This window comes from Cherax quadricarinatus, chromosome 29 (assembly GCF_038502225.1).
Source record: "Cherax quadricarinatus isolate ZL_2023a chromosome 29, ASM3850222v1, whole genome shotgun sequence".
NCBI classification, from domain to species: domain Eukaryota; kingdom Metazoa; phylum Arthropoda; class Malacostraca; order Decapoda; family Parastacidae; genus Cherax; species Cherax quadricarinatus.
Window position 1 is genome coordinate 10,424,256 of NC_091320.1, and position 27,907 is coordinate 10,452,162.

The window sequence follows — 27,907 nt, forward strand, 5'->3', positions numbered from 1 at the left end:
AATTTTACCTTATTCCTAGTAATGACCCTCGTATTGTAGATAGTCTTAATGACCCTCGTGTAGTAGATAGTCTTTTTAGTATGATAATAAGATGTTATCTTCATTATAGAATAATACGAAAATATTATAACCTTTATATTATAATAATAAGGTAAAAGGACCCCAATGGAAATAAGTCACTCTGTCTGACTTTTTTGGGTTATCCCAGGTTCTCTACACATGTGCTGCTATGTATGATAATTCTATGTAACTGTATTTGTGTATACCTGAATAAACTTACTTACTTATTAGTTGGCAGGACCTAGATAATTACCCGACTCCCAGCACCACGTTTAGGCAAGTACATACGGCTGGCAGCGCTGAACTCGTTGACTCCTGACTCCTGGTTCCACTTCAGTTTCTTCTCTATCTGTACTTTGATCCCATTTACAATGCTTCAATCACAGCACTAGATTTGCACTTCACTGACTGCCTTGGTGTCACACCTTATCACTTATCACTTACGATTGCTGGCACTGATGCCTGGCCGCATGAGACCACGACTCAATGTTGTAACGCTTGTTATTATCTTACACTGTTATTATCTAATACACTTGTTAGTTCTAATACACTGTGGCTCGGTGGCCTGGTGGCTAAAGCTCCCGCTTCACACACGGAGGGCTCGGGTTCGATTCCCGGCGGGTGGAAACATTCCGACACGTTTCCTTACACCTGTTCACCTAGCAGCAAATAGATACCTGGGTGTTAGTCGACTGGTGTGGGTCGCATCCTGGGGGACAAGATTAAGGACCCCATTGGAAATAATTTAGACAGTCCTCGATGATGCACTGACTTTCTTGGGTTATCCTGGGTGGCTAACCCCCCGGAGTTGAAAATCCGAACGAAATCTTATCTTATCTTCTATCCAATACACTTGCTATTATCTAATGCACTGCACTATAAGATGTGAACTTTACTAATTAGTTGGACGCTTTCATTCTTTATTATGGACACCGTTGCTTTGAGAAAACCATCAACGTCCCAATATAATTGCTAGTTATTTTTTTCCTTTCTTTCCCCTCACTTTATGCACTACCTCATCTGTCCTTCACTTGCACTTAACTCTGTGGCTTGGGTCACACTTATTATTTTGAATATGTAGTAGTGTTGGCTTATGGCAACACTCCTACAAGGCTCTAGGCTTTCTCTCCCCACTTCTGGCACTGATTTCACTTTCAAAATTATTTAAGTAATTTGTAGCCCTCGTCTCCCTTTTCTGGTTTAGGCAGCTTGTATTTCAATTCCCGACTTGTTCACTGAGCTCTAACACTTTATATAATCCCTCCAATATCCTGGGATAGCACCAGTAACTCATTACAGTTGTGACCGGGTGTGGAAGTGTGAATTGCTAATTACTCTATAATTTGTTCATGATTGTAGCCATGTATAAACCTAAGTAAATAAATTTACTTACAGGATTCTTTACCTTCGTAACTTGTGAGTTCATTACCTTTGTACCTAGTTCAGCTATCAAAACTTTGGAGGCCCAGTCCCTGGACCCATTATGTACCTCTGTAATCTGTAAATACCTTTGTAACTTGTCATGATTGTGACTAGATCTACCTGGAGTTCAATACCTTTGTAACTTGCTCAGCTATTAAAACTTTGGGGTCCAGTCCCTGGACCCATTATGTACCTCTAATCTTTTGACTACCGCCCACAGGATGGGTATGGGGTGCATAATAAACATATTAAACTAACTACACTACTGACCAGGAGCAACCTTCTGTTATTACAAATGATGAAGAGCTTCCTTCGTCGAGTGATCAGGAACATCCATCTACAGTTGTGATGAATGGTTTGAAAAAACGACAAGTTGAAGATTGAGACACTTATGCAACATATGGGAATCTTTATTCAGGAAACGTTTCGCCACACAGTGGCTTCATCAGTCCAATACAAAGTAGAAAGGCGTAAGGGGAGGAGGAGTTTGAGGTAATCAGTCCCTCAGCCTGGAGTCGATGTGTTCAGTCCATCAATCTTGTAGAATGTACAGCATAGGGCCGTAGACGTGGCTTATTTACTGTAGTGAGGTGAGGCGAAGCAGGAGGAGGTGGGGTCATAGTGGTACCATCCACTAGTCGAAGTAGGTCTTCGTCCAAAGGTTGGACAAGTGTTGAAGAATTCTTTGTAACAAGATCCCATGATGCTGCAGTGTCTGACAGTTGTGATGAATGGTTTGAAAAACCATTCATCGACTAGTGGATGATACCACTATGACCCCACCTCCTCCTGCTTCGCCTCACCTCACTACAGTATATAACCCACATCTACGGCCCTAAACACATCGACTCCAGGCTGAGGGACTGATTACCTCAAACTCCTCCTCGCCTTTGTATTGGACTGATGAAGCCACTGTTTGGCGAAACGTTTCCTGAATAAAGATTCCCATATGTTGCATAAGTGTCTCAATCTTCATCTACAGGTGGCCAAGGACATCATGCAAGAAGACGTTGGAGAAAGAAACCTGAACCTGCTCAGAATACATCGTTTCAAGCAAAGTCAAGAAATGAAGCAACAGCTTCTTCTGCACCTCATGCCTTTCTCTCTCTTTCTTTGACGAGAATATTACCAATGCAATTGTTTACCAGACCAACCTTTATAGTATTCAAAAAGGCAAAGTAATTGCAGTAACAAAAGATGAACTTTGTGCGTTTCTTGGAATCAACGTCATGATGGACTACCACCGACTACCAGCCCTGCGCCATTATTGGGCAATATCAAATGATATGGGTGTCAGACCTATTCAAGAAGCTATGGCACATGGTAGGTTTCTTAGTATTCTCAGTAAGCTACATTTGAATGCTAACACTAAAATGGACCCAAATAGAAAAGACAAATTATACGAACTAACACCGCTCATTGAGAGCTTGAATAACAAATTTCGAGACATCGGATCTCCAGGAGAGTGTGTCAATGTTGGTGAATCAATGATTCGCTTCAAGGGAAGATGCACTTTCAAACAATATAATCCTATAAAACCAATCAAGAGAGAATACAAATTGTGGTGTATTGCTGATAATAATGGATATATTTTCAACTTTGCTATATACAAAGGTAAAGGAGAAGACAAAGATCCTATCAAGAGGAAAGAAGTAGGATTAGCATGAGAAGTAGTTCTCAAACTGACTAATCATCTCCATGGCAAAAATCACAAAATTTTCTTTGATAACTACTTTACTTCTTTCCCTCTCCTAGAGACCTTGCAAGGAATCAGTGTTCAAGCTCGTGTCACAATCAGACCCACAAGAATGGATTTCCCTCCTTTAGAAAATGACAAGTAACTAAAAAGAGGAGACTTTGACTATAGGTCCACACCTACAGTCGAGAACCAAAACCTAGTCATTGTGGTAGTCTACAAGCCTCCGGATGCAACATCCCAGCAATTCCAGGAACAGCTGTTAAAAAATTGACCACTGTCTGGAAAATCTTCCAGCTCCTGCACCCAACATCTTGCTCCTGGGGGATTTCAACTTAAAGCACCTAAAATGGAGGAATATAGCAAATAATATTGTTGCAGTAATAACACCAGGAGGCAGCTCTGATGAAAACTCACACTCACACGAGTTTTTAAATCTCTGCACAAAATTCAATTTAAACCAGCAAATAATAGAGCCTACTAGACTGGAGAATACACTAGACCTCATCTTCACTAACAATGATGATCTGATAAGAAATGTCACCATATCAAAAACAATATACTCAGATCACAACATAATTGAGGTTCAGACATGTATGCGTGGAGCCCCAGACCGACATAATGAGATTAGTCACGAGGGAGCATTCACCAAATTCAACTTCAATAACAAAAACATAAAGTGGGACCAAGTAAACCAAGTCCTAACCGATATAAGCTGGGAAGATATACTAAGCAACACAGACCCCAACTTATGCCTAGAACAGATTAACTTGGTGGCACTCGATGTATGAACAAGGCTTATTCCTCTAAGAAAAAGGAGGAGTAGATGTAAAATAGAAAGAGACAGGTGCTCCCTTTACAGGCGACGGAAAAGAATAACAGAGCGGCTAAAAGAGGTCAATATATCTGAAATGCGTAGGGAGACACTGGTCAGAGAAATAGCAAGCATCGAACTTAAGCTAAAGGAATCTTATAGGAGTCAGGAATCGCGGGAAGAACTAAAAGCCATAAATGAAATCGAAAGAAACCCAAAGTATTTCTTCTCCTATGCCAAATCAAAGTCGAGAACAACGTCCAGTATTGGGCCCCTACTTAAACAAGATGGGTCCTACACAGATGACAGCAAGGAAATGAGTGAGCTACTCAAGTCCCAATATGACTCAGTTTTTAGCAAGCCGCTAACCAGACTGAGAGTCGAAGATCAAAATTAATTTTTTATGAGAGAGCCACAAAATTTGATTAACACAAGCCTATCCGATGTTATCCTGACGCCAAATGACTTCGAACAGGCGATAAATGACATGCCCATGCACTCTGCTCCAGGGCCAGACTCATGGAACTCCGTGTTCATCAAGAACTGCAAGAAGCCCCTATCACGAGCCTTTTCCATCCTATGGAGAGGGAGCATGGACACGGGGGTCGTCCCACAGTTACTAAAAACAGCAGACATAGCCCCACTCCACAAAGGGGGCAGTAAAGCAACAGCAAAGAACTACAGACCAATAGCACTAACATCCCATATCATAAAAATCTTTGAAAGGGTCCTAAGAAGCAAGATCACCACCCATCTAGAAACCCATCAGTTACACAACCCAGGGCAACATGGGTTTAGAACAGGTCGCTCCTGTCTGTCTCAACTATTGGATCACTACGACAAGGTCCTAAATGCACTAGAAGACAAAAAGAATGCAGATGTAATATATACAGACTTTGCAAAAGCCTTCGACAAGTGTGACCATGGCGTAATAGCGCACAAAATGCGTGCTAAAGGAATAACAGGAAAAGTCGGTCGATGGATCTATAATTTCCTCACTAACAGAACACAGAGAGTAGTCGTCAACAGAGTAAAGTCCTAGGCAGCTACGGTGAAAAGCTCTGTTCCACAAGGCACAGTACTCGCTCCCATCATGTTCCTCATCCTCATATCCGACATAGACAAGGTTGTCAGCCACAGCACCGTGTCTTCCTTTGCAGATGACACCCGAATCTGCATGACAGTGTCTTCCATTGCAGACACTGCAAGGCTCCAGGCGGACATCAACCAAATCTTTCAGTGGGCTGCAGAAAACAATATGAAGTTCAACGATGAGAAATTTCAATTACTCAGATATGGTAAACACGAGGAAATTAAATCTTCATCAGAGTACAAAACAAATTCTGGCCACAAAATAGAGCGAAACGCCAACGTCAAAGACCTGGGAGTGATCATGTCGGAGGATCTCACCTTCAAAAACCATAACATTGTATCAATCGCATCTGCTAGAAAAATGACAGGATGGATAATGAGAACCTTCAAAACTAGGGAGGCCAAGCCCATGATGACACTCTTCAGGTCACTTGTTCTATCTAGGCTGGAATATTGCTGCACACTAACAGCACCTTTCAAGGCAGGTGAAATTGCTGACCTAGAAAATGTACAGAGAACCTTCACGGCGCGCATAACTGAGATAAAACACCTCAATTACTGGGAGCGCTTGAGGTTCCTGAACCTGTATTCCCTGGAATGCAGGCGGGAGAGATACATGATTATATACACCTGGAAAATCCTAGAGGGACTAGTACCGAACTTGCACACGAAAATCACTCACTACGAAAGCAAAAGACTTGGCAGACGATGCAACATCCCCCCAATGAAAAGCAGGGGTGTCACTAGCACGTTAAGAGACCATACAATAAGTGTCAGGGGCCCGAGACTGTTCAACTGCCTCCCAGCATACATAAGGGGGATTACCAACAGACCCCTGGCAGTCTTCAAGCTGGCACTGGACAAGCACCTAAAGTCGGTTCCTGACCAGCCGGGCTGTGGCTCGTACGTTGGTTTGCGTGCAGCCAGCAGCAACAGCCTGGTTGATCAGGCTCTGATCCACCAGGAGGCCTGGTCACAGACCGGGCCGCGGAGGCGTTGACCCCCGGAACTCTCTCCAGGTAAACTCCAGGTAAACCTAATGGAATAACTGTGTATAGATGGATGGACAGTAAAGCAGTTTACATAGCATCCAACTGTCATGGATTTACAACCACAACTGTGAAGAGGACAGAAAAAATGGAACTAAGACAGTAATCACTTGTTCCCAAGCGTTAAAGGATTACAATGAAAACATGGGAGGAGTGGATAAGCATGATATGCTACGACAGCTGTATGGTGCAAACAGTAAGAGTAAGAAATGGTGGCATAGAATTTTTTTGGGTCTTCTTGGCATGAGTATCGTTAATGCAAATGTTGTGTACAATGAAACTCATTCACCTCTCTCACTGTTAGAATTCCGTAGAGAACTGGCACAAGGACTTCTAGCATTTGCAACAAATCACCGATCCGAAGGAGCTCCCAAGCGAAGAAAAGTTGACTACAGCGTACCTACTTCTGTTAGGCCCACCAACACTGGGATCCATTGGCCAAAATTTATTGGCAAGAAAGGAAGATATGAGATATGCACCAAGAAAGGGGGAAGAATCACGATCAATATCAATCTGTAGTTATTGTGGAATTCATCCCGGCTGCAATGCAACAAAGAATTGTTACCATGAGCATCACGTCCAGGTCCCTGATCTGGTAAAACTGTAAAAGAATGATAGCTTTTTTCTCTTATATTTTATTACTTCTTGCAATAGCAAGAAAAGTACAGAAGTAAATGTTTATAATAGAAATTGATTTGTTTTATGAACTCCACTGATTATTGAAATTTCATACTACTAAGAGGAAAATAATTTTTTTTATGTATAATCATGAAATGAAACTTATAAACTGGGAAATTATCTTCAGTTTGTCTTATATTCAGAGACTAATTAAGAAAATATTTTCTTTTCATATCTGAGTGAAAATAGTAAAAAAAAATTAATGTATAATTGAATAAAATTCTGTTTTCTAACTGAAATTTTTTACACATGTAACTCCACTTTTTACCCTGAAAAAGCCTGGCGGGACCCTGAGTTCCCACCATTATATTTTTTGAAATTATATTCATTATGATTATTTTCATGAATAAATGTATTCCTTAGCTTCCTAGGAAAGACATTTCAACAAATGAGAACAAACATATATACCTTTCATAATTCAGGGCTAAAAGGGTTTTAAAGACGTAGTAGGCGAAACGTTTCGAAATAGAGATACCTAACTTTTGCACGTGTCTTAACAACCTCTCAGTACTGTATACCATTTTAATATTCACTTTATCAGACACTGTAACACAATGGTATCTTGGTACAGAACAGAAAACACCTTGGAAAGCTTTTACAAGTGAGAATGGATGAATTTGAGATGGACCTGACCTCTCAGTGATTACATTCCTTCACCTACTATTGTACTACGCCTCACCTTCTGACAATATATAAGTCTCCAGACTGTCGCTTCAGCTTCACATTGTTTCAGACTATGGAACAAAACTCTTCTCCAGACTGGGGGACTGACCACCTCAAAACTAAGTCTTCAAAGGTGATGGACTGATCACATCGTCTTCACATCTCTACTGCTCCTGCCAACTTTTCTGTACTTGACTAAGAATCCTACTGTGTAGGTGAAACGTTTCGGAATAAATATACCTAACTGTTGCACATGTGTCTTACTTAACCTAAAAAAAGTAAGCTTTTATTTTTCCAGCATTATTAATTTAGTGGAGCTGGAAATCAAGTTTGAGGAGAAATTCGTGAAAGCCAAGTTTCACATGCAAGGAAAAACAAGATAAAATCTATGCATCTCAGTGATTGCGATTATTCAAAGTATATATTTAACTTGTAAAAAAAATTATACATTAACTTGACAAATCAGGATGAGAATGTATTACCAGTGGTTATACCATACGTTTAGATATATAATTCATCATTATAAATGAATTTAGCGTCTGTGGTACAAAGCTTAATGAGTCTACAATGATTACTGCAGATAAGGCTAAATAAAATCTGAGTAACAAATTTAGTTTGATAACTTTATTGTGGATCCCATATTAATCTGGTACATGCTAGTCTAGAGATTACAGAATCTGATACAATAATTGGTTCAGGAACTGGTCCACAAACTGTGTATTAAGTTCTCTTACATAAAATAGTTTACCATAATGGCTCAGGACTTACAAACTAATGGGATTAAAACATTTCAGAGTGTTTCAGAACGTAATTGTTGCAGGTCACTGATGGAGACAAATTACACCTGTTGTTCTCCTCGTAAGGTGAGTTACCATATATTCTGAAAAAATTAAACAGGTCAAGGAACTGAATATTATAAATCTCGATGAAGTGAAGTCTCACTTTTATTAAATTTATACATATTTTCATATGCTCTGATTATTTTCTAGTGCTATCTTAATACAATCTGTAAATCTTTCAGAGTTGACAGTGTAATATTGATCTGAATCCTCTTTTACATGTCTTATTCCCTAATTTTTTGAAACTCTCATGAAGCATAATTAAGATTCCATAATGTTATTAAATACACATACAAAATCAAGCATTAATAAATAATAAAAAGGCACAATACCGTGACTTAAACAATACATAAATGATCTCTCGGTGATTCAGTAATGACTCATAGAACCACAACATCCCAACCCAACTATAAAAAGTGCTGTCATTGTACTTACTAACTACCACACACATACCTGCTGGATGCTCAAGCAAGTATATCAAAATTTCCTCCTCATTCTTCCCACCCTTCCAACCAGTCACCCAGATTATTCACCCTCTCAAACTATCTCAAGTAATCCAGTTACACAATCTAAATTATGTATTTCTTACCACTCCACTGTTTTCTCAGTTCTTTGCTTTATTTAGTATATATAATAATAAAAAAAATACGTATTGGGTCCAGCTTCCTCCTCGCTGCAACATTCACATACGAAGCTTTACAAATAAACAAGTGTTGGCACCACTGTAATCAGATACATTCATCTCTTTGCATCAACTGAGAAGCTTCTTTCTTTTCCACGAAAAACTATATATATATATATATATATATATATATATATATATATATATATATATATATATATATATATATATATATATATATATATATATATATATATATGTATATATATATATATATATATATATATATATATATATATATATATATATATATATATATATATATATATATATATATATATATATATATATATATATATATATATATATATATATATATATATACACATAAAACTTGCGATCTTGGCTTAAATAGCAACGTTCATCTTGCCATATAGGACAAGTGAAAATTTGTGTATGCAATAATTTCGCCAAAATCATTCTGAACCTAACAAAAAATATATATTTCACTGTGTTTGTTTAGTATTAAATTATTGTAAACAAATCTAAAATATATTTAGTTGGGTTAGGCTAAAATAAATTGTTCTTGTTATAATAAGGTTAGGTAAGTTTTCTAAGTTCCTTTTGGAGAAAAATTATGAATTTTTACATCAAAATTAATGAAAAAATATATCTTTAAACGTATAAGAGAAAACTTTAGAAAGGACCTAATTTTAAATGGGTTCTTGCTAATTGACCCGTTTTACATATTCGGCACGACATATATATATATATATATATATATATATATATTTATATATATATATATATATATATATATATATATATATATATATATATATATATATATATTTATATATATATATACCCCCAGTTTGGGGGGCTGGGGGTATGCAAATCTTCCCATCCTCTTCCATAGCATCAAATGAGTTAATAAAACTAATTCTTCTGGACAGCCTCAATGATTCAGCAGGAATACAGGACCCAAACTGTGCCAGTGCTATCACTTAATCGTCTTAATGGGAGACTTTCGCTGCTCAAACACCAAAACTTATTGCAGCACTGACCTACAAACAGTCAAGTTGGGATGGCCCCATTGCTGAAAAGGTACTTGCCAACATGCTTAGGGATGTAACATCAGACAGACTGCCTGTCTCCAAGCTGTGAGTGCACCTCACTCCGGGGACTCCAAACAGTTCCCACTTTGGCAAATGGGAACACGCCTCGACCCTAAGACTTTCCGTATTGCAGTAGCTTTCTGACTCGCTGCCCCAATTCTCACGAAATACAGATGTATTTTCTGTGATTCATAAGCTGCCCAATATGGTCTACATGGTCTTAACTGCTCCAAAACCAAGGGCTGGCACACAAGATACAATGAAGTCAATGGCATCATAAAGAGAGGCCTTGCTACAGCTGGATTCCCGCCGAGAAAAATCCCCGATCACTAGCAGCCAACAATACTCACAACCCAGCAAACTGCCCAGACGGGATCACCATCTATCATCGGAAGAATAGCAGGCGCCTAGTATGGGACTATACCTGCGTGTCGACACTGGCTGACTCCTACATACATCACAGTGTCAGGCGACAGGGAGGAGCTGCTGATCACAGGGAGGAGTACAAGATCGGCAAGTACAGGGTCATAAACCAACAGTATCAATTTCTCCCAGTGGGATCAGAGACCTTGGGATCATGGGGAAAAAATATCACATGTTTCCTTAAAGAACTGGGTTCCAGATTCCTCGACAGCACCAGGGACACGAGGGCAGCCACTTTCATGTTCCAGCACCTTAGTGTGGCCATCCAAAGAGGAAATGCATGCTGCATACACAGCTCGCGTCTGGCTTCGGAGGAGCAGGAGGAGATTCATAATCTTTGATATATGTACCAGTGTATTCATGTTTGTATTTTTTTGTCATTGTATTCTGTCTATAAATAAAGTTCACACAAAATATAGAAAATAGTGGGTGGTAGGAGAAGAAAATATTCAAACAGCTCTGGAGAGAACTTCGAGTTTTCCCAGAAGTAAATTTATTCTTTTCTCTGAGATGAGAATCCCCAGTAGGTGGTACCTCCCTGTATATAAATAAATATGTATATACGATCTTCTGATGGCATTCAAATCCACTGCTAGCAGTACTCTACCACGCATTCCTAAAGCGGCTCGTCCATATGCTGCAGAGAAATTCACAGACCTTCTTAAGCAGGTGAATGAGGTTCAACCAATTTAAAGCCCGAGGCACCATAAAGGCATGGCGCAACCTACTCATGTTCGGCAAATTGCTAACCACATCAGTAATCAAAGCGGTGCACAACTACCCAAGAACAAATAACTGTATCCTTCTGCCCTATCATCGCAGGAATGAGAGGCAAACCCAAGAAAAATTCCACCGAAAATGAGAAAATCTGCGCATTGGTTAGTAAAAAAAATAGAAGGTAACACAGTGGGAGCAATCAGAATAATTACAAGTAACGACACTTGCTCCCAAAGATGAGGCCACAGCCCAAGCACTCAGAGACAAACACAAAACCAGGGACATTAGAATCGTTAACAACGACCCTGAGGAAGATCTCATCACTGGACAGTTAATTTTGCCAGAATTAGAAGTGTATAAAACGATAGTATCATTTCCAGCAGGATCTGCAGGAGGTTACACCGGAATACGACTACAACACATCAAAGAGATGGTAAATCCAGTACTCAGCACAACTGCATCAATTCTTCTCACCGAGTTAACAACCTTCGTCAACAACTGTCTGGCTGGGCTGATTCCAGAAGAAATTAAACCTTTCTATGTCGGAGCCTCATTATGCATTTTGAAGAACGATGGGGGAATGAGACCCATTGCTGTCAGTAATACTCTTCGGTGTCTCGTTGCCAAAGCAGCAGTAAGAAACATTCACGTTGAAGCCACCAGTTTACTCCAACCAGACTAACTGGTCTTTGGGGTCTCTCAAGGCAGTGAAGCGGCAGCTCATGCAGCATGGACTTATCAGAAGACAGGGCCGTAGTCGAACTTGACTTTAGAAATGCCTTTAATATGGTGAAAAGACATGTGGTCTTGCCAGCTGTTTGGGAAAAAGTTCCCCAGTCTTTTTCCCTTCATTTCAGCTGGCTACAGCAAACCCTCAATTCTTTTGTTTGGCGAACATGAAATATTCTCATCAAAAGATGTTCAGCAGGGTGACCCACTCGCTCCATTTGTCTTCTGCTTGGAGGCAAGAGAACTAACTTCCAGCTTGCACAGCGTGCTCAATATTTGGTACCTGGATGATGGCACTCTGGCAGGTATAGAAGATTCCCTGCTAGTAGACTTACAACTGGGGAAGACACAGGACTCATCCTCAATCTCTCCAAGTGCAAAATCATCACAACCAACCAGGAAATAATTACAACTGTGCGAACAATCCTTCCTGAAACCTCTACTGCCACCCAATCCAAGAGCATTCTCTTGGGAGCACTGCTGGGTCATCAGGCCATCAACACAGTCCTCAAGGACAAACTGATTGACCTGAAGAGAATGGAGGAGAGAATAAGTGATCTTGATGCCCTGCATCTCCTCACAAGGTGTCTTACTCTGCCAAGACTCACTTCTTGAGGTGCGCATCCTCTTTTGGAAATCCAATACAGCAAATATGACTCACTCCTGAGATCCATCTTTAGAAGGCACTGAATCTGTCACCGGAAGATCAGCAATGGGATCAAGCAACTCCTCCGGTGCGACTGAGAGGTATAAGGGTGCACAAGGCAACACAGGTAGCTTTACCTGAATTTCTGTCATGTATGCCTTCCAGTGGACTAGTCAAGGAGACTGTTCCCGAATGCTTGAAGGGTACGGTAGGAGCTCAAGACCCCAGGTTCATTACAGCAGCCATGCTGTGGAGCACCTTTGCAGACTCCTCAAGCACGCCAGCTCCTCCCAAAGAGCACAAACAATCCCACTGGGACAAACCGATCGTGGAAAAAATTGCCAACAAATGCTCAACAACGCATCAGGAAAGGACAAAGCTCGTCTACTAGCGGTGAAGGCACCATATTCAGGAGATTTCCTGTTAGCTGTTCTCAATTTTTCCCTGGGCACTCGACTCGACCCACAGGCCATTTGGATTGGTGCTGCTGTCCGCCTAGCCTGCCCCATACTCGCCGAACATAGATGCGTTTGCGGTAGGGGTCGCCTGATCAATTCGGACTTCATGGTCTCGTGTGTCATATATTAGAAGGGAAGTACGCTAGACATGAGGAGGTTAATATCATAAAGAGAAGCCTCGCCACAGCCCGTTGTCCAGCTCAACGGGAACCCCAAATAATGAGGTCTGACGGAAGTCAAAAGCATCCAGATGGAGTCAATATGCTGCCCTGGAAGGATGGTAAGCAGATTGCCTGGGACTACACCTGTGCTGCCACGTTGGGACACCTACTTGCCATACTCTGAACTTGAAGAGGGTGGTGCCACTAGTTATAGGGAGATCCCAGTAGTGTCGGAGACCCTTGGAGCTTGGGGCAAGTGTATTCTAAAGTTCCTCAGAGAGCTGGGTAAAAAACTCATCACAGAAACCAAGGATCACAGAGCGGCCAGCTTCCTCTTCCAGAAGGGAAATGCCCGCAGCATCCTGGGCACACGGCCCACTGCCGAGAAGCTGGAAGTATTTGAGATGTAGGCCCCGAGATGTTGGTTTGGAGTGGAGGCCATCGACTGTGGTTCCACTCCAGGAATGACTGGATTTGGTGTACGATTTCTGCCATTTCCTGCCAGTTTTTTTTCCTTCCTGGCACTAAAAAACCTCTCCCTCTTGAGTGGCTGTGGCTACCCAGGTTTTCCCATGGCCTGGATGTTTTGTATCTTTTTGTCCCCTTTAGATGGTATGCCTGGCAATTTAAGTTATAGCACAGTCTTTCCTGTACTGAAGAGGTACACAGTTCAGGGTGAAAAAGCTTACAGGAAGGGAGTTTGCATTTTCCTGTTGTCATATGGGCATGGCATTTTCTAGGGTGGTCATAGTTGCACGTCCCATCTGTTTTTCCAGATTTCCCATGCCAGCAGATACCAAGTGCATAGTATGTGCACAGGCTTGGTTTCCGTTTGCCTTGGGTTTCTGTGACTGTATTCCCTGTTGGTGCATATTTCCCTGTCTTACTTCTATCCTCCCTAGCACCAACAATGGAGCTCCCACCAGTTGTTTTTGGTAATATATCCTTACTATTGCTAGTGGAGTCCTCTTGTTTGCTATTTCCTGCGGTATTTCTAGTTTGCAATATTGGTTTTATCTTATCTTTGACTACACTTGTTTCCCTACTATGGCTCCTGTCCCCTATGAGGTCATTTATATGTATTCCTTCCTGTGTATGATTCCCGACTACCTAGACAAAATCTCCAGCTTCACCATTACTGTCTCCCAGGACAGCATCTCCAGCTTCACCATTACTGTCTCCCAGGACAGCACCTCCAGCTTCACCATTACTGTCTCCCAGGACAGCACCTCCAGCTTCACCATTACTGTCTCCCAGGACAGCACTATCAGCTCCACATTTACTGACTACCAGGACATCACCTCCAGCCTTACAGTTTCTGACTACATGGCCAGTATCAAGGGCAGTACCATTCAGCCCAGACTTTTTATGTTCCCATCTGTTGTAGAAAGCTTCCAGGTTTTCTATGAAAGCAGCTTTGATGTTGTCCTCTTTTAATACCCTTGTGATTTTAGTCCACAGATTTATCTCATTTTGGCATACCCAAAAACACTTCCCTGTTTTAACACTGCTTGTAGCTAGTTCTTGGATATCTGCACAAGGGGCGTGACACCAATTTCCACAAAAATGACAATTTACCCATGTGGAAGCCCGTTTGTTTGACTGACCACAGACTACACACAGCTTCATAATGATTTGAATGGTTGATTTACTGCAATTCTACTAGCAACCTCTTGAATATTCTATTAATAACCTCCTTAAATGAAGCTCTAGCTATTTGTATTTCTGTTTCTAACTGTTTTTGTATATTGGACAGCTTACCGTGCACGTTCCTGATTTATATTTAATGTTTGTGTTTATAAGGGCACCTACAACCCCATCTGTTTACAGTCTGCTTTATTGTCCAACGAAACCGTTTGAAACCAGTCAAGGGTTCGGACCAGTCAAGGGTTCGGACCAGTCGATCTGATCTGATCAGTGGGTCACTTATTTAAAACATACTGGTCGGTGATTTGAGCTAACACATGAAGGATCTACTGGAAATTATCTACCCGAGTAATATGTGATTTGATTGATACAAAAGTATAACTTGCGTGTTGAAGAAACCGGTGACTGCTGGCAACTCCTACAATGACGAACGGTCGACCTCAACCCTTGTTTATCAATCGCTGTATCTAGCTTTTCTATATTTTTTTTTCCGTCTCCACCACAATAAATGCTATATTATCACTATAGTTGACTGGTGGAAATTTTGGAGGAAGGACGCTTTTTCTGTAGTAATAATTGCTTCTCGTTGTGTATATTGCGACCGCTGGTAACTACAGGTTATACGAAATTCACAGTATACGTCTGGTATTTCAAGAAAAAAGAAACTAATGAAAGTCACTCCACTCCACTAAGTACCATTATAATACTGGTTAGTTGCTACTACAACACTGTATTCTTCTATTCACTGGTATCACTAGATTATATGCGAGTACACTAGCAAGCCAGGAAGATTATTAAAAGCAGTTGACCACTGTGGTAAGTTTCTGGCGACTTCTGGCACCTGCCTCTATAGGCTTATCACTTCATTTACAAATTCACCTGTTTTCAAATGACACTTTAGCCTTTATCATCAATATACTAGGGAGCCACTGTAGTATACACTATACACTATGTATACACACTGTTATCAGGGAGACTTTCTTTCCTCTGACACGAAAAGTTCTATTATTATTATTTTTTCCACAAGGGACACAGGCCTATGATTCCCCTCTGGCAGTAAACTCTGCTAGGTAGTGCACACTAATTCTCCTTTTTTGACTCAGTATATAATGTTTTCCGCCCAAGATTGGTTCCAGGCGCTAGAGGGATGTATCATATAGGATTGATGGCACAAATTAAAGTTCTAGCACGTAAGAGCGACCGTGGAAACACGATAAAACCCGGAGCACGACGAGGCATGCTGACACGCTTGAACCCACCTTATGGTAATTGAGAACCAACATATTTTTAGTTGAATAAGGCTGGTTGTCCCTTTTTGGATTGTAAAAAGTATTTCTAGCAATTTTAAATGATTTATCAATTACATTTCTTGGGTATTTTAAATCATTACCTATTTCATAAATTTTGGATATTTCCTCATCTATGAACTCAGGACTACAAATTCGTAAAGCTCTCAAAAACATTGATGAGAAAACAGACAGTTTGACTCTATCTTGATGTGAAGAATAATAGTGGATATAGGAACAGTTATTTGTAGGTTTTCTGTAAATTTTAAATTTGAATTCATTATTATCCTTAATAATTAAAACATCTAGAAAAGGCAATGAGTTATTTTCTTCAAACTCAACAGTAAAGTTTATAGAATGGGCTAAGCTTTTTAATTTTCCAAGGAAATTGTGTATATCTACATTTTTGGGCATAAGACACAAAATATCATCAACATATCTGAACCATTTAGCTCTAATAGGGAGGATTGTGTTAAGCAACGTTGTTTCAAAAAATTCCATGTATAGGTTACTAAGAACAGGTGAAAGAGGATTTCCCATTGTCATACCAAATTTCTGAGTGTAAAACTTATCATTAAATACAAATTTTGCATCAACAATACAAAGTTTAATAAGTTTAATGATAGTAGGAACTGGCAATGGTAAATCATAGTTAACGAGTTCTTCAGATAAGAAACTTAATAAATCATCAACAGGAACTTTCGTAAGTTTCTTATCTGAAGAACTCGTTAACTATGATTTACCATTGCCAGTTCCTACTATCATTAAACTTATTAAACTTTGCATTGTTGATGCAAAATTTGTATTTAATGATAAGTTTTACACTCAGAAGTTTGGGATGGCAATATATATATATATATATATATATATATATATATATATATATATATATATATATATATATATATATATATATATATATATATATATATATACTGTGTGTGTGTGTGTGTGTGTGTGTGTGTGTGTGTGTGTGTGCAATCGAGTGGTTATGTGGAAAATATAATACTGTAATCAGTAAGGAAACGCTGTCTTTTGACAGAGTTTCGAGACATTATATTATCTTCATTTCTACAATAAAAAGAATATTCAAAACATTAAGAAGTTTCTTTTCTGAGTACCATTTAAAATTTTGAAAGTTTTAAGTTAAAAATGAATTACCATATAATTAAAAACGTCGAAGCTTCCAGAAGGTGTCTTACGGGTATGTTTCTTAAGATGGTAGGTATAAAGAGCAGCGATATTCAGATCTATGTCTGAAGGGCAACAGACTAACACTTTAAAAGATGCCTCACTCGTAGGGTGGTGTTGTTCATGCACAAGAACCATTAATCACCAAATATTAAGGTTTACCTAGCAGATGACTTGTCCTCAAAGATTTACCTACTATTTATATTCAGTAATTCGGGCCTTGAATTACCTCGTCTTGTTACCAAGGAACTGAGACTCACATCTCGTACATGTATGTTGATATACAACAGAAGACTCTAAGCTGTCAGGGATTGAATCTTTGAGCTTAAAAAGTCTGTAAAATACAGCCATTCCTGAGAATAATGCGACGAGAGCATTGCTGGAAAAAATCCTTAAGAAATTTATTCTCCGTATTTCTAATATTGTAATAATAATTTCTAATGAATGGCTAGACAACATAAATGCTTTATTTTTATAATGTAGATACAGAATCTTTTGATGATATTAAAAATTGGCTCAACTCTTTACTAATGCAAGTATCAACGAAATTATCTGGAAAACTTTTCTTTCCCAACACTGATATAATAATCCATCAATCAAAGTTTATTCTCTATAAAGATTATAATGTGGGGTTTACATATTATAAAATATTGGTTACAATGTGTGGTTTACATATAAAATATTGGTTACAATACTAAGTACAGAGAGGGCCACTATCATGCCTAGCATGACTAGGTATTTCGGGCAGACTAAGAATAATTCAAACTCAATATTGATACAGGTTATGGAGCATATTGATATTAAGGCTAGGTAACTGCATTACAGTTTGTAAATTTAGCAATGAGAATGGTTTTGCTTTGGCATGATACACAGTTTCTATGAAAGCTCCTATATTGCAGTATCTCAGGCAAACTTATGATTAGTTTAAGATTCATTAGGTAATAGCTTTATTACGTAATTTTATGTTTACAGTCATTTGGGCGAGTGTGAGTGTAAGTTGGGGGGAATCACAGATATCGAGAGTAGGTCTAGTTTGTTTTTTATGTGTGTATGATGCAGGTGAGAGAGTAGGTGGTTTTCATGAAGTTAGCTGACAGTGGGGTGTGTCAGGGAAAGATGTTTTCTAACGGTAGTTTTGAAAGTGATGGTTGTGTCTGCAGTTCTAGAGATTTCAGGTAGGGTGTTCCAGATCTTAGGTCCTTTTATGTACATTGAATTTTTGTATAGGTTTAGCCAGACACCAGGAATGTCAGAGATTTTTTGTGCCTGGTGTTATGCCTGTGGGTCCTGTCTCAACTATCAAGAAACTGTTTTAGTTGGAATTTATGGTTCTGTAAATGCAAGTTTCACAGTAGTAAGTGTGGATGTTCTGTACAGTAAGTTAAGATCTTTGAAAAGTGGGGGGAGGGGTGTTGCCTGGGATTGGATTGCATGATTATTCTTACTATGGCTTTTTGTTGAGTTAATATTGGCTTTAGGTGTGTTGCTGTTGATCCCCAGGCACAAATAGCATAGGTGAGGTAGGGATAGATGAGTGAATAGTAGTGTGAGAAGGGCTGATTGTGGCACGTATATTGGAGAGGATCCCATCCGTTTTGGATACTTTTTTTGTAATGTGTTGGATATGGGTGCTAAATTTCAGGTTGCTGTTGAGGTGTAGGCCTTGGAATTTGCCCTTATTATATTTGGCAATAAGAATGTTGTCGATCTTAATGTTCAGTGCAACACCTGTTCTGTTACCAAACATAATATAGTTAAGTGTAAGCTTATTGGCTGTCATCCAAGTAGATATTTTGAGTAGCTCCTCGTTAACAATGGTGTTGAGTGTGGCAAGATTTGAGTGGGAGATGACGTAAGTCGTGTCGCCAGTTTCAGTTGTTGTGATACGTTGGGAAGATCTTTGATGTATAAGAGGAAGAGCAGGTCACCAAGGACACTTCCCTGTGGTACTCCAGTATCAAGTGGTCGTGTTGATGAGGTTGTGTCTTTAATGGTGACGTACTGATACCTATTAGTAAGGTAGGATTTGAAATATTCAAGTGCATGTCCTCTTATACCATAATAGTCAAGTTTGTGGAGTAGGATGCCGTGGTCTACTGTGTCAAAAGCTTCCCTAAGGTCAATAAAAAGTCCTTATGGATATTCCTTATTTCCCAGTACTGTGTAAAGCAGATCTAGCATTTTTACAATTGCATCGTTTATGCTTTTACTTTTTCTGAAGCCAAATTGGCAGGGGTTGAATATGCTTTGTGCTGTTATAAACGAATATAATCTCTTGTGCACGAGTTTCTCGAAGATTTTGGATGGAAATGGTAAGTTTGATACTGGCCTATAGTTGTTTACATCTGTGGGGTCACCACCTTTGTGTGTTGCTGTAACTCTTGCTGTCTTGAGTAGTGTCGGGTAAGTGCTAGTTTCTAGTGACTTGTTAAAAAATAATGAAATAGTATGCGAAAGGACATGGACCGCTCGCTCGTACAATAATGGTGGGACTTGAGATGGATTCCCTGATTTATTTTTAAATTCATTCAGCATGAACCGGTAAGATATTGGTTTGGTAATAGAGTTGTGGATGAGTGGAACAAACTCCCGAGTACAGTTATAGAGGCCAGAACGTTGTGTAGCTTTAAAAATAGGTTGGATAAATACATGAGTGGATGTGGGTGGGTGTGAGTTGGACCTCATAGCTTGTGCTACCAGGTCGGTTGCCGTGTTCCTCCCTTAAGTCAATGTGACCTGACCTGACTAGGTTGGGTGCATTGGCTTAAGCCGGTAGGAGACTTGGACCTGCCTCGCATGGGCCAGTAGGCCTTCTGCAGTGTTCCTTCGTTCTTATGTTCTTATATTATTTAATGCAAATAACTCGTTGATGGTAGAGTTAAAGGTTCCAGGTACAGCCATGTTCTGCATGTGAGCGTATAGTAGACAGTAGTGGATCTTGGTTACGTCACATGTTGGAGGAGTGATGATGGTGGAGGCTGGCTGAGTAGATGCTTGAAGTAATTTTGTAGTGTTAGCTTGTATCTTTGCAATTGCTGCATACGTTGGTGTGTTGCTAGTAGGTTTTTTCTTTGCTGCATCTTGTGTTTTCTTCACAATATCCTTTCTTGTAGGACATTTTGCTGCCAGTGTATGGTGGTCGTTACTCTTACAGTTTAAGCACGCTGGTTGTGTTGGAGCAGCAGTGGTGCAGGAACTGAAGGCGTGTCCCTCACTACCACATGTAGTGCAGAACTTCTTGTCTTTCACTGGACATGCTTGTGTGGTGTGATGGTATGAATAACAGTTCCAGCAATGTTGGATGTACTGATATCTCTCTGCTTCAATGTAGGTGGGACTGATGTAGTAGTAGTAGACAGCAAGACCTTCGTTCAGAGCAGTGGCAGCCATGTTGACGTCGGTGAAGGTGACCTTGAGCATGGACGATGCATTCGGGATTTTTGTAATGCTGTCAACAGTAGCCCAAGTATTTTGCGTCTCGATGGATGTCTTGAGTTCTGCAGGTGTTTGAGACGTCAGAATCTTGTCAAGTTTTTTAAGGAATACTGATTTCCTGGCCCTGAGGGTGGTGGCTTTTGTAGTGAGTAGCTTCTCTGCTTCAGTATCATCGTGACACACAACAATGAATGCTTCTTTCAGGGACAAAATGGTGTTGAATTTAACTTGCAGTGCTCCCTGAACAACAGTTGCAAGAGCAATCTTCGTTGAATCGTCAACGGTACCACTTTCTGGCTTGATCTTTACACGATTTGCGTAGCTCATCGTGCAAGTCAAGGAGAAGACGACGCTGGTAAAGGTTCCCCTCCCCAACGTGGATCGTAGGGAGACAAAGTAAGGAGAGCTGCTATGACCTGCCAGGGCGAGAGTCAACAGCAGAATGTCCTGGCTCTCGAAATTAATGATCAGTCACCATTTTGTAAGGAACGCTGTTCACAATATTCAAATAAGCATCATAGTTATATAAGCATAAATCATTCTCTGCATCAATCATCATTTTGTTTTCTTGTCATGGACAACAAAATATTACTTTTTAACACCTATAGGTCATTATAATGTTAAATTTTACCTTTCTACTCCTTCAGCTTACATTCACCAGCTCTCTGGTCGCTGAAGTTTGGTGGGTTACTACAAACAAATTCTTGATCACACGAGCCAGCATGATTCCAGATGCCTCCACATGGCTCACCAAGACCCTGTCCATAACATAACTTGTTGTAATATTCTGAAGTAAATAATGGAATAATATAATAAAATATTTATTAATTAAAATTTTCGTATTACATGCCTAAAGTTACAAGAGAAAACAAGCTGACTAAATACAATAAACTATAAGTTTATACTAGGATAGAGTTTCTTTTTCCAAGAAGTCTTCCATTTGATGATAAATATCTCAGAACTTACGTTTGTTACTTGACAGTAAGTAGCCATGTTTTAATTAATGACAATTTATTTGTATTTAAATTAGTTAATGCACAACAGGTTATACTCAGCTGCATAAAATTTCATTTTTGACTTATCAAAATACATTTTAGAACTAAAAGGTTACCGTGGAAAATAATTTCCCAAAATTATGCTGTACAATTTTATAATGTAAATATACCTGATTAATACATTACTATTGCTCTAAAGTGTATTTTAAAGAAGTGAACCGACAAGGAAGCTCTGCACCTGCGCTGACGAGCAGGGAGAGACTCCATTGTTTTTTGAATGTGTTACAGGCAAGCTAATGTAATGTGCATAATTTTCGTCGCTCTAGGGGTTATATTGAGCTTAAAACCTCTCAAATAGGAGCCGAAATTGTTGGAATTGCAGTCCTGCATAACGTGAGAATTAAGCAGATGGGCAGGACAGCTTCAGAACCCCAGTAAGCATGTCTTTATATTTGTGTAGAAATTATGGCCAGTATTTTCTTCATAAATTTTAGGCAGGGGTTTTGAGTATGATACACAGTAATCTCCAGACAAATTGGTGAGTGTTATGATTATAAATTCTCCTTCTGTTATATAAATGTGTATATGTAATCATTTATTAATTTTAACATACAGTCCACAAATTTATAATAATGTTTACCATAATTCTTGTTAATGTATATTTCATTTGTAATTAATATAGGTCAAGAGTTACTAGTGGATATGACAGTAGTAGGTATCGAAGAGGGACATTTTTTGCGACCTAGGTGTCCTAAAATTCTTACTTGTCTTTGTAACTTTGATAAATAATAATTATCTTTGTTACCATTTACTGGTATGTGTCTGGTGAGTTATATCCAGGTAAATGTAATTTTCCACAGTTACTGTAAAATCCTACAGTAGATAATAACTGTTCGGAAGGTATTTGCACAATTTGTTATGATATCTAGAATACAGGCTTTTATATTGATTTTTAATGATAATTAAAATTTTCTTTGAAATATGAAACAACATTAATGAACCATATAAATAAAAATCCAAAAAATCATAAACGAAACTAAAAAACATATAATGTATATTAATATGTTTAAGAAAAACTACATATTATACAGATCCTCAAATGTCTGAACAAATGAAAAATATAAAGATTCTATTAAAAATGTTAAACAACACATCTCTAATATTGGATTTGCAATTTACAGTAAACAAAATACTCAGATGACTGATCCAATAATGGTTATAACTAACCATAATTTTTAAAGGGGTGGACCGGTAAGCCAGCGGAAGGAATCGGTCAGATGACCAAAAGCTCCAACGGCGGGTCATTATCTAAGACCCGCGTCAGGAAACACATGTCCTGTTTCCTGACGAACCTTACCTAACCCAACCTCTGATGATTGACAATACCATTCAAAAATAATGTTGATCTAAGGTTCTAACTGCCGCAGGAGCCAAAAAAAGTCATGTGAAGAAACAAAGTTCACCCATAGATTCTCAATGCTTCTTATCAGATCAAAATTTCCTTATTAAAAATCATTGAGATAACTTTATATAGTAATTAATGTGCATATATCTCTTACTGAACATTCAATTTAAATTAAAAATTAAATTAAATAAAAATTATTTATTTGTCCAATTTGTCCAGATTTCTGGGATAACTATTTTAAGCCAACATGAAAAGAATCCAGTTAATATTTGTAAGGAGATGTCTGTTGTTTACACTAAGGTCATTAACGCTATTGTAAGTTAATCCTATAATGCCAATGAAGGGTTCTTGATCCAAAACACTGATCCTGTCTTGGATCAAGCTTGACTAACTACCCTTACTGAGATTCTTTATGACCTATGTGGGTTCGGCTCTTCTTCATAAAGGCATCAATAATTATGAGGGTTAATTATTATTCTCGGGGGAAATTCAATGTAAGACTATTTATAAATACGAAGTTTAAAGAATAAATGGGTAAAATAACAGAATGTAAGGAATCAAGTACAGTAATGTCTGTTAGTTTAAGAAAACGGTGGTAGAGGGGAATCAGGTACAGTAATTCCTGTTGGTTTAAAAAAACGGTGGTAGGAGGAATCAAGTACAGTAATTCCTGTTGGTTTAAGAAAACGGTGGTAGAGGGGAATCAAGTACAGTAGTGTCTGTTGATTTAAGAAAACGGTGGTAGGGTAATGCTATACGTATTTGCAAAAAACACAGTTTTTATTTTCTAAAATTTCATTTGTCCTCTAGGTTATGGACAACAGTCTGGAATACAAAGCAATGTATCATAATCATCATAACAATCATCTTTATTTCTACAAGTACATGTACAACGTATACAGGTCTAGCTGACATCACTGACATACTACTGTATACTACTATATGCAGAGCATTTCCCGCAAATTTGGTCATTTTCACCCGTACCGGGGATCGACCCCCGGATCTCAGTGTGTGGCTACTGGACCTTCAAATAGTGCCATAACATTTATTTTAAATATATTGTACGCTATGTCTATTAAGGATTCCACGACATTTTGATGAATAATAGAATTTCATAGAAGAAATTCTTTTTAATAATAATAATATATAATAAAATCTTTATTTCTACAAGTACATTTACCAGGCTCGTGGCCTGGTAGGCAAGGCTCTTGCTTCACACGCTGAGGGTCAGCGTTCGATTCTCAGCAAGGGTGGAAACACTGGCGGTGTTTCCTTACACCTGTTGTCCCTGTTTACCTATCAGTAAAATGGGTACCTGGATATTAGTCAATTTCAGCGGGTCGTATCCTGGGACAAAATTGACCTAATTTGAAATGCTTTCTGTATAGCAGTATGTCATTAATGTCAACTGGGACTGTATACCTTGTACATGTACTTGTAAACTACATGTAATCTCAAAGATTTCACAGGTTACCTACCCTCAAAATTCTCAAAAGCACAGAAGTGAATTTTTTGTTTACCTTGATTTATGGTATTGTACTCACCTATTTGTACTCACCTATTTGTGGTTGCAGGGGTCGAGTCTTAGCTCCTGGCCCCGCCTCTTCACCGGTTGCTACTGGGCCCTCTCTCTCCCCGCTCCATGAGCTTTATCAAACCTCGTCTTAAAACTGTGTATGGTTCCTGCCTCCACTACGTCATTTTCTAGGCTATTCCACTGCCTTACAACTCTATGACTGAAGAAATACTTCCTAATATCTCTCTGACTCATTTGTGTCTTCAACTTCCAATTGTGGCCTCTTGTTTCTGTGTCCCCTCCCTGGAACATCCTGTCTTTGTCCACCTTGTCTATTCCACGCAGTATTTTATATGTCGTTATCATGTCTCCCCTGACCCTCCTGTCCTCCAGTGTCGTCAGGCCGATTTCCCTTAATCTTTCTTCATAACAATAAATGTTGAAGCGCATTTCTGTATTGTTGTTAATCAGTCAATATAAAGGAACTATCATTGCAATGGATACCTGTATAAAAATTAGAATGACCTCCTCTCCAACTATCCATAGCATCTTACAGGAAGTGAGACACGTATTCAGATTAACTATAAAGTCGCCATGTTACTCACTACATTCCCTATACAACGTCTTTATTGTCGAAACCTTTTCACAGATTTGAATGTGTATTCTTCCTAAACGCCTAGGGTATTTAGACTTGCCGAGACGAAAGCATAATTATAAATAAGTTCCTGTATTTTGTAGACGTCTGAGACTCCCTGAAACTGCCAGCCGCACCTCCACAGTGTTATAGATTATATAAGCCAGAGAAGATTTACATGGGTAGTCTTAACCAACTCTTTATCATCTTCCCATGATAACATGGTTATCCCTCTTTATTTTGGGAGGCTTTTGTAAAGTCTGCATAAGTTGGTCTGCCTTAGTGCTGCGACGCGTGATGTAATGTGGCTTCTCTTGCTAATGCTGTTAGCGTATTCATATTTAGAAATCGTTCACTCCGATATAAGCCATAATAGATAAGTGTTCAAATTGGACTGGCGATGCACTACCGCAGACACACTAATATTAAGCCAGAAAGTAAGGAGTTACACCACTGCTTCGTCTGAGGGTACAGACGTGAATCTAATATATAATTAGGGATAACAAAGAAAGTATTTACTGCTTACGGAAATCTTATTGCGGGAACAGAAGTCTTCTTCTTCTTTTCGAGCACTGTCTCACGACTTATTGAGGCTATATTTTTTCCAATAAAGGGCTATCCCAGCATAAAAAAAAATAGCAATTAATTTTCATTAGCATACTTAATTAAATTTAACTGTTTATGAGGCAACACTTACCTTGAGGCATGTTGGACAGCAGCCACAGATGTCTTCGCCTACACTGAGGGAGCATGTGACCTCTGGGCACTCAGCGCGATTACATGGTGGGCAAGACAGACCGGCGCTCCTGGGATACGACAAACATTATGTACACAATAAGCACTTAAAATCTCTTCAGTATTTATGTAACTCGGTATTTGTATTACATAAGACGTTATTTGCAACACCCAACCTAAGAAATGAGAATAACTTTAGTTAAAAAAAAAGTGTTAAGTTATTTACCTAATTAACCGAATTATATATTGTGTCCCTATAATTTTGTAAACCTAGTTTTAGCTCTGGTAACTTTCCTGTGTAAAGGAGAGGGAGAGAAGAGCCTCGTGAGCAAGATTACCAGAAATAACTTGAGTACTGTTAAATGTTAAAGATATGATGCCTGAAGGAGAAGCCACAGAATTAAATATCTGTTAAAAATGCTGGTATTCTCAAACTGTATTTAATATGAGAGAGGTAAAACTAGACAGACGCTAAAAGTGAACACATATTAATCGAAAAATGCAATTATAAATCTAAATGAGATAAAACACCTCAATTACTGGGAACACTTGAAGTTCCTGAACCTGTACTCCCTAGAACGCAGGCGGGAGAGATACATGATTACATACACTTGGAAAACCCTAAAGGGATTAGTACCAAATTTGCACACGAAAATCACTCCCTACGAAAGCAAAACACTCGGCAGACTATGTAATATGCCCCCTCAATGAAAAGCAAGGGTGTCACTAGCACGTTAAGAGACAACACAGTAAGTGTTAGGGGCTCAAGACTGTTCAACTGCCTCCCAGCATGCATAAGGGGGATTACCAATAGATCCCTGGCTGTCTTCAAGCAGGCACTGGACAAGCACCTAAAGTTAGCACCTGACCAGCCGGGCTGTGGTTCGTACGTTGGATTGCCTGCGGCCAGCAATAACAGTCTATTTGATCAGGCCCTGATCCTCCATGAGGCCTGGTCACAGACCGGGCCGCGGGGGCGTTGAACCCTGGAACTCTCTTTAGGTAAACTCCAGATATATATATATATATATATATATATATATATATATATATATATATATATATATATATATATATATATATATATATATATATATATATATAAACTATGGAAAATTTTATAGGAGTGATTACTTGTACATACCTCAACATTACATGCATGCGAGTAATCTCCTTGGGAGACAACAAAGATATTGTTTACCGTAGTCACCCATGTAGACATGTGAGAAAACTTAACCACCTCTGGTCACTGCAGGTGGCCCCTCGACCCTCACAATCTTATCCATATCTATTCGAGACCAGTATAAATTGGGTAGCACCCTCAAGTACGGTGCTACTAATTAATTGTGGACTGTATAGATTATATTAGTTTAACTGAATGAAGGGGGGGGGGGTAGGTTACACATGGATATACCCATCAAAGAAAAAACACTTGTACATAATCCCACCACTTACCAGATATTCTCTGGTGGTCACTTGATGTGGCTGGATCACCCATAACCTATCCAATTAAAACATACCTAACTGGCCAGTATCAGTCTGCTATAACTAGAAAGGTTACTTAACTGTGGGTGATTGATGCTCCTTATTTCCTCCATTCACCATCTCTTTTCGATGTCCTGCTACACCAACACGGTTCTTATTCCAGCAGGACGAGGTATCCGTTGGTTTGTTCCGGTTTAGAAGTCATGATTCCATAAAACTTCGCTATCCTCGGGACGAGAACCACACGTTCACTCGGAGCAGGGCGATTTATTTCACTTCCTGCATTCTCTTAACTTAATTTTATTATCACTGATTACATTACCATTCACAAGACGATTTAACGTCTCATAATTATTATACACATTAGAGGTCACTCCATTAAGATCTGAGA

The 27,907-nt window shown here is 39.1% G+C and overlaps 2 protein-coding genes across 2 annotated transcripts in view; one reads left to right on the forward strand and one right to left on the reverse strand.

Annotated features, from left to right (window-relative positions):
• Positions 1 to 2,552: 2,552 nt before the first annotated feature.
• LOC138853403 (piggyBac transposable element-derived protein 3-like) lies at positions 2,553 to 7,928 on the forward strand (the record flags this gene model as incomplete). The annotated part of the gene is made up of 3 exons (XM_070089796.1): positions 2,553 to 3,134; positions 3,240 to 3,319; positions 6,160 to 7,928. Coding segments are annotated over 3 exons (1,155 nt in total), but the record flags the coding sequence as incomplete, so codon positions are not given.
• Positions 7,929 to 8,083: 155 nt separating this feature from the next.
• Positions 8,084 to 27,907, reverse strand: part of LOC128690665 (insulin-like growth factor-binding protein 7) — a 99,240-nt gene continuing 79,416 nt past the window's right edge. Inside the window, exons 3-5 of the mRNA XM_070089612.1 lie at positions 25,994 to 26,102; positions 21,378 to 21,504; positions 8,084 to 8,354 (exon numbers count right to left, since the gene is read on the reverse strand). Coding sequence (XP_069945713.1) covers positions 21,382 to 21,504; positions 25,994 to 26,102 — 232 coding nt within the window. The 3' untranslated portion in view covers positions 8,084 to 8,354; positions 21,378 to 21,381. The remainder of the gene's footprint in view (positions 8,355 to 21,377; positions 21,505 to 25,993; positions 26,103 to 27,907) is intronic.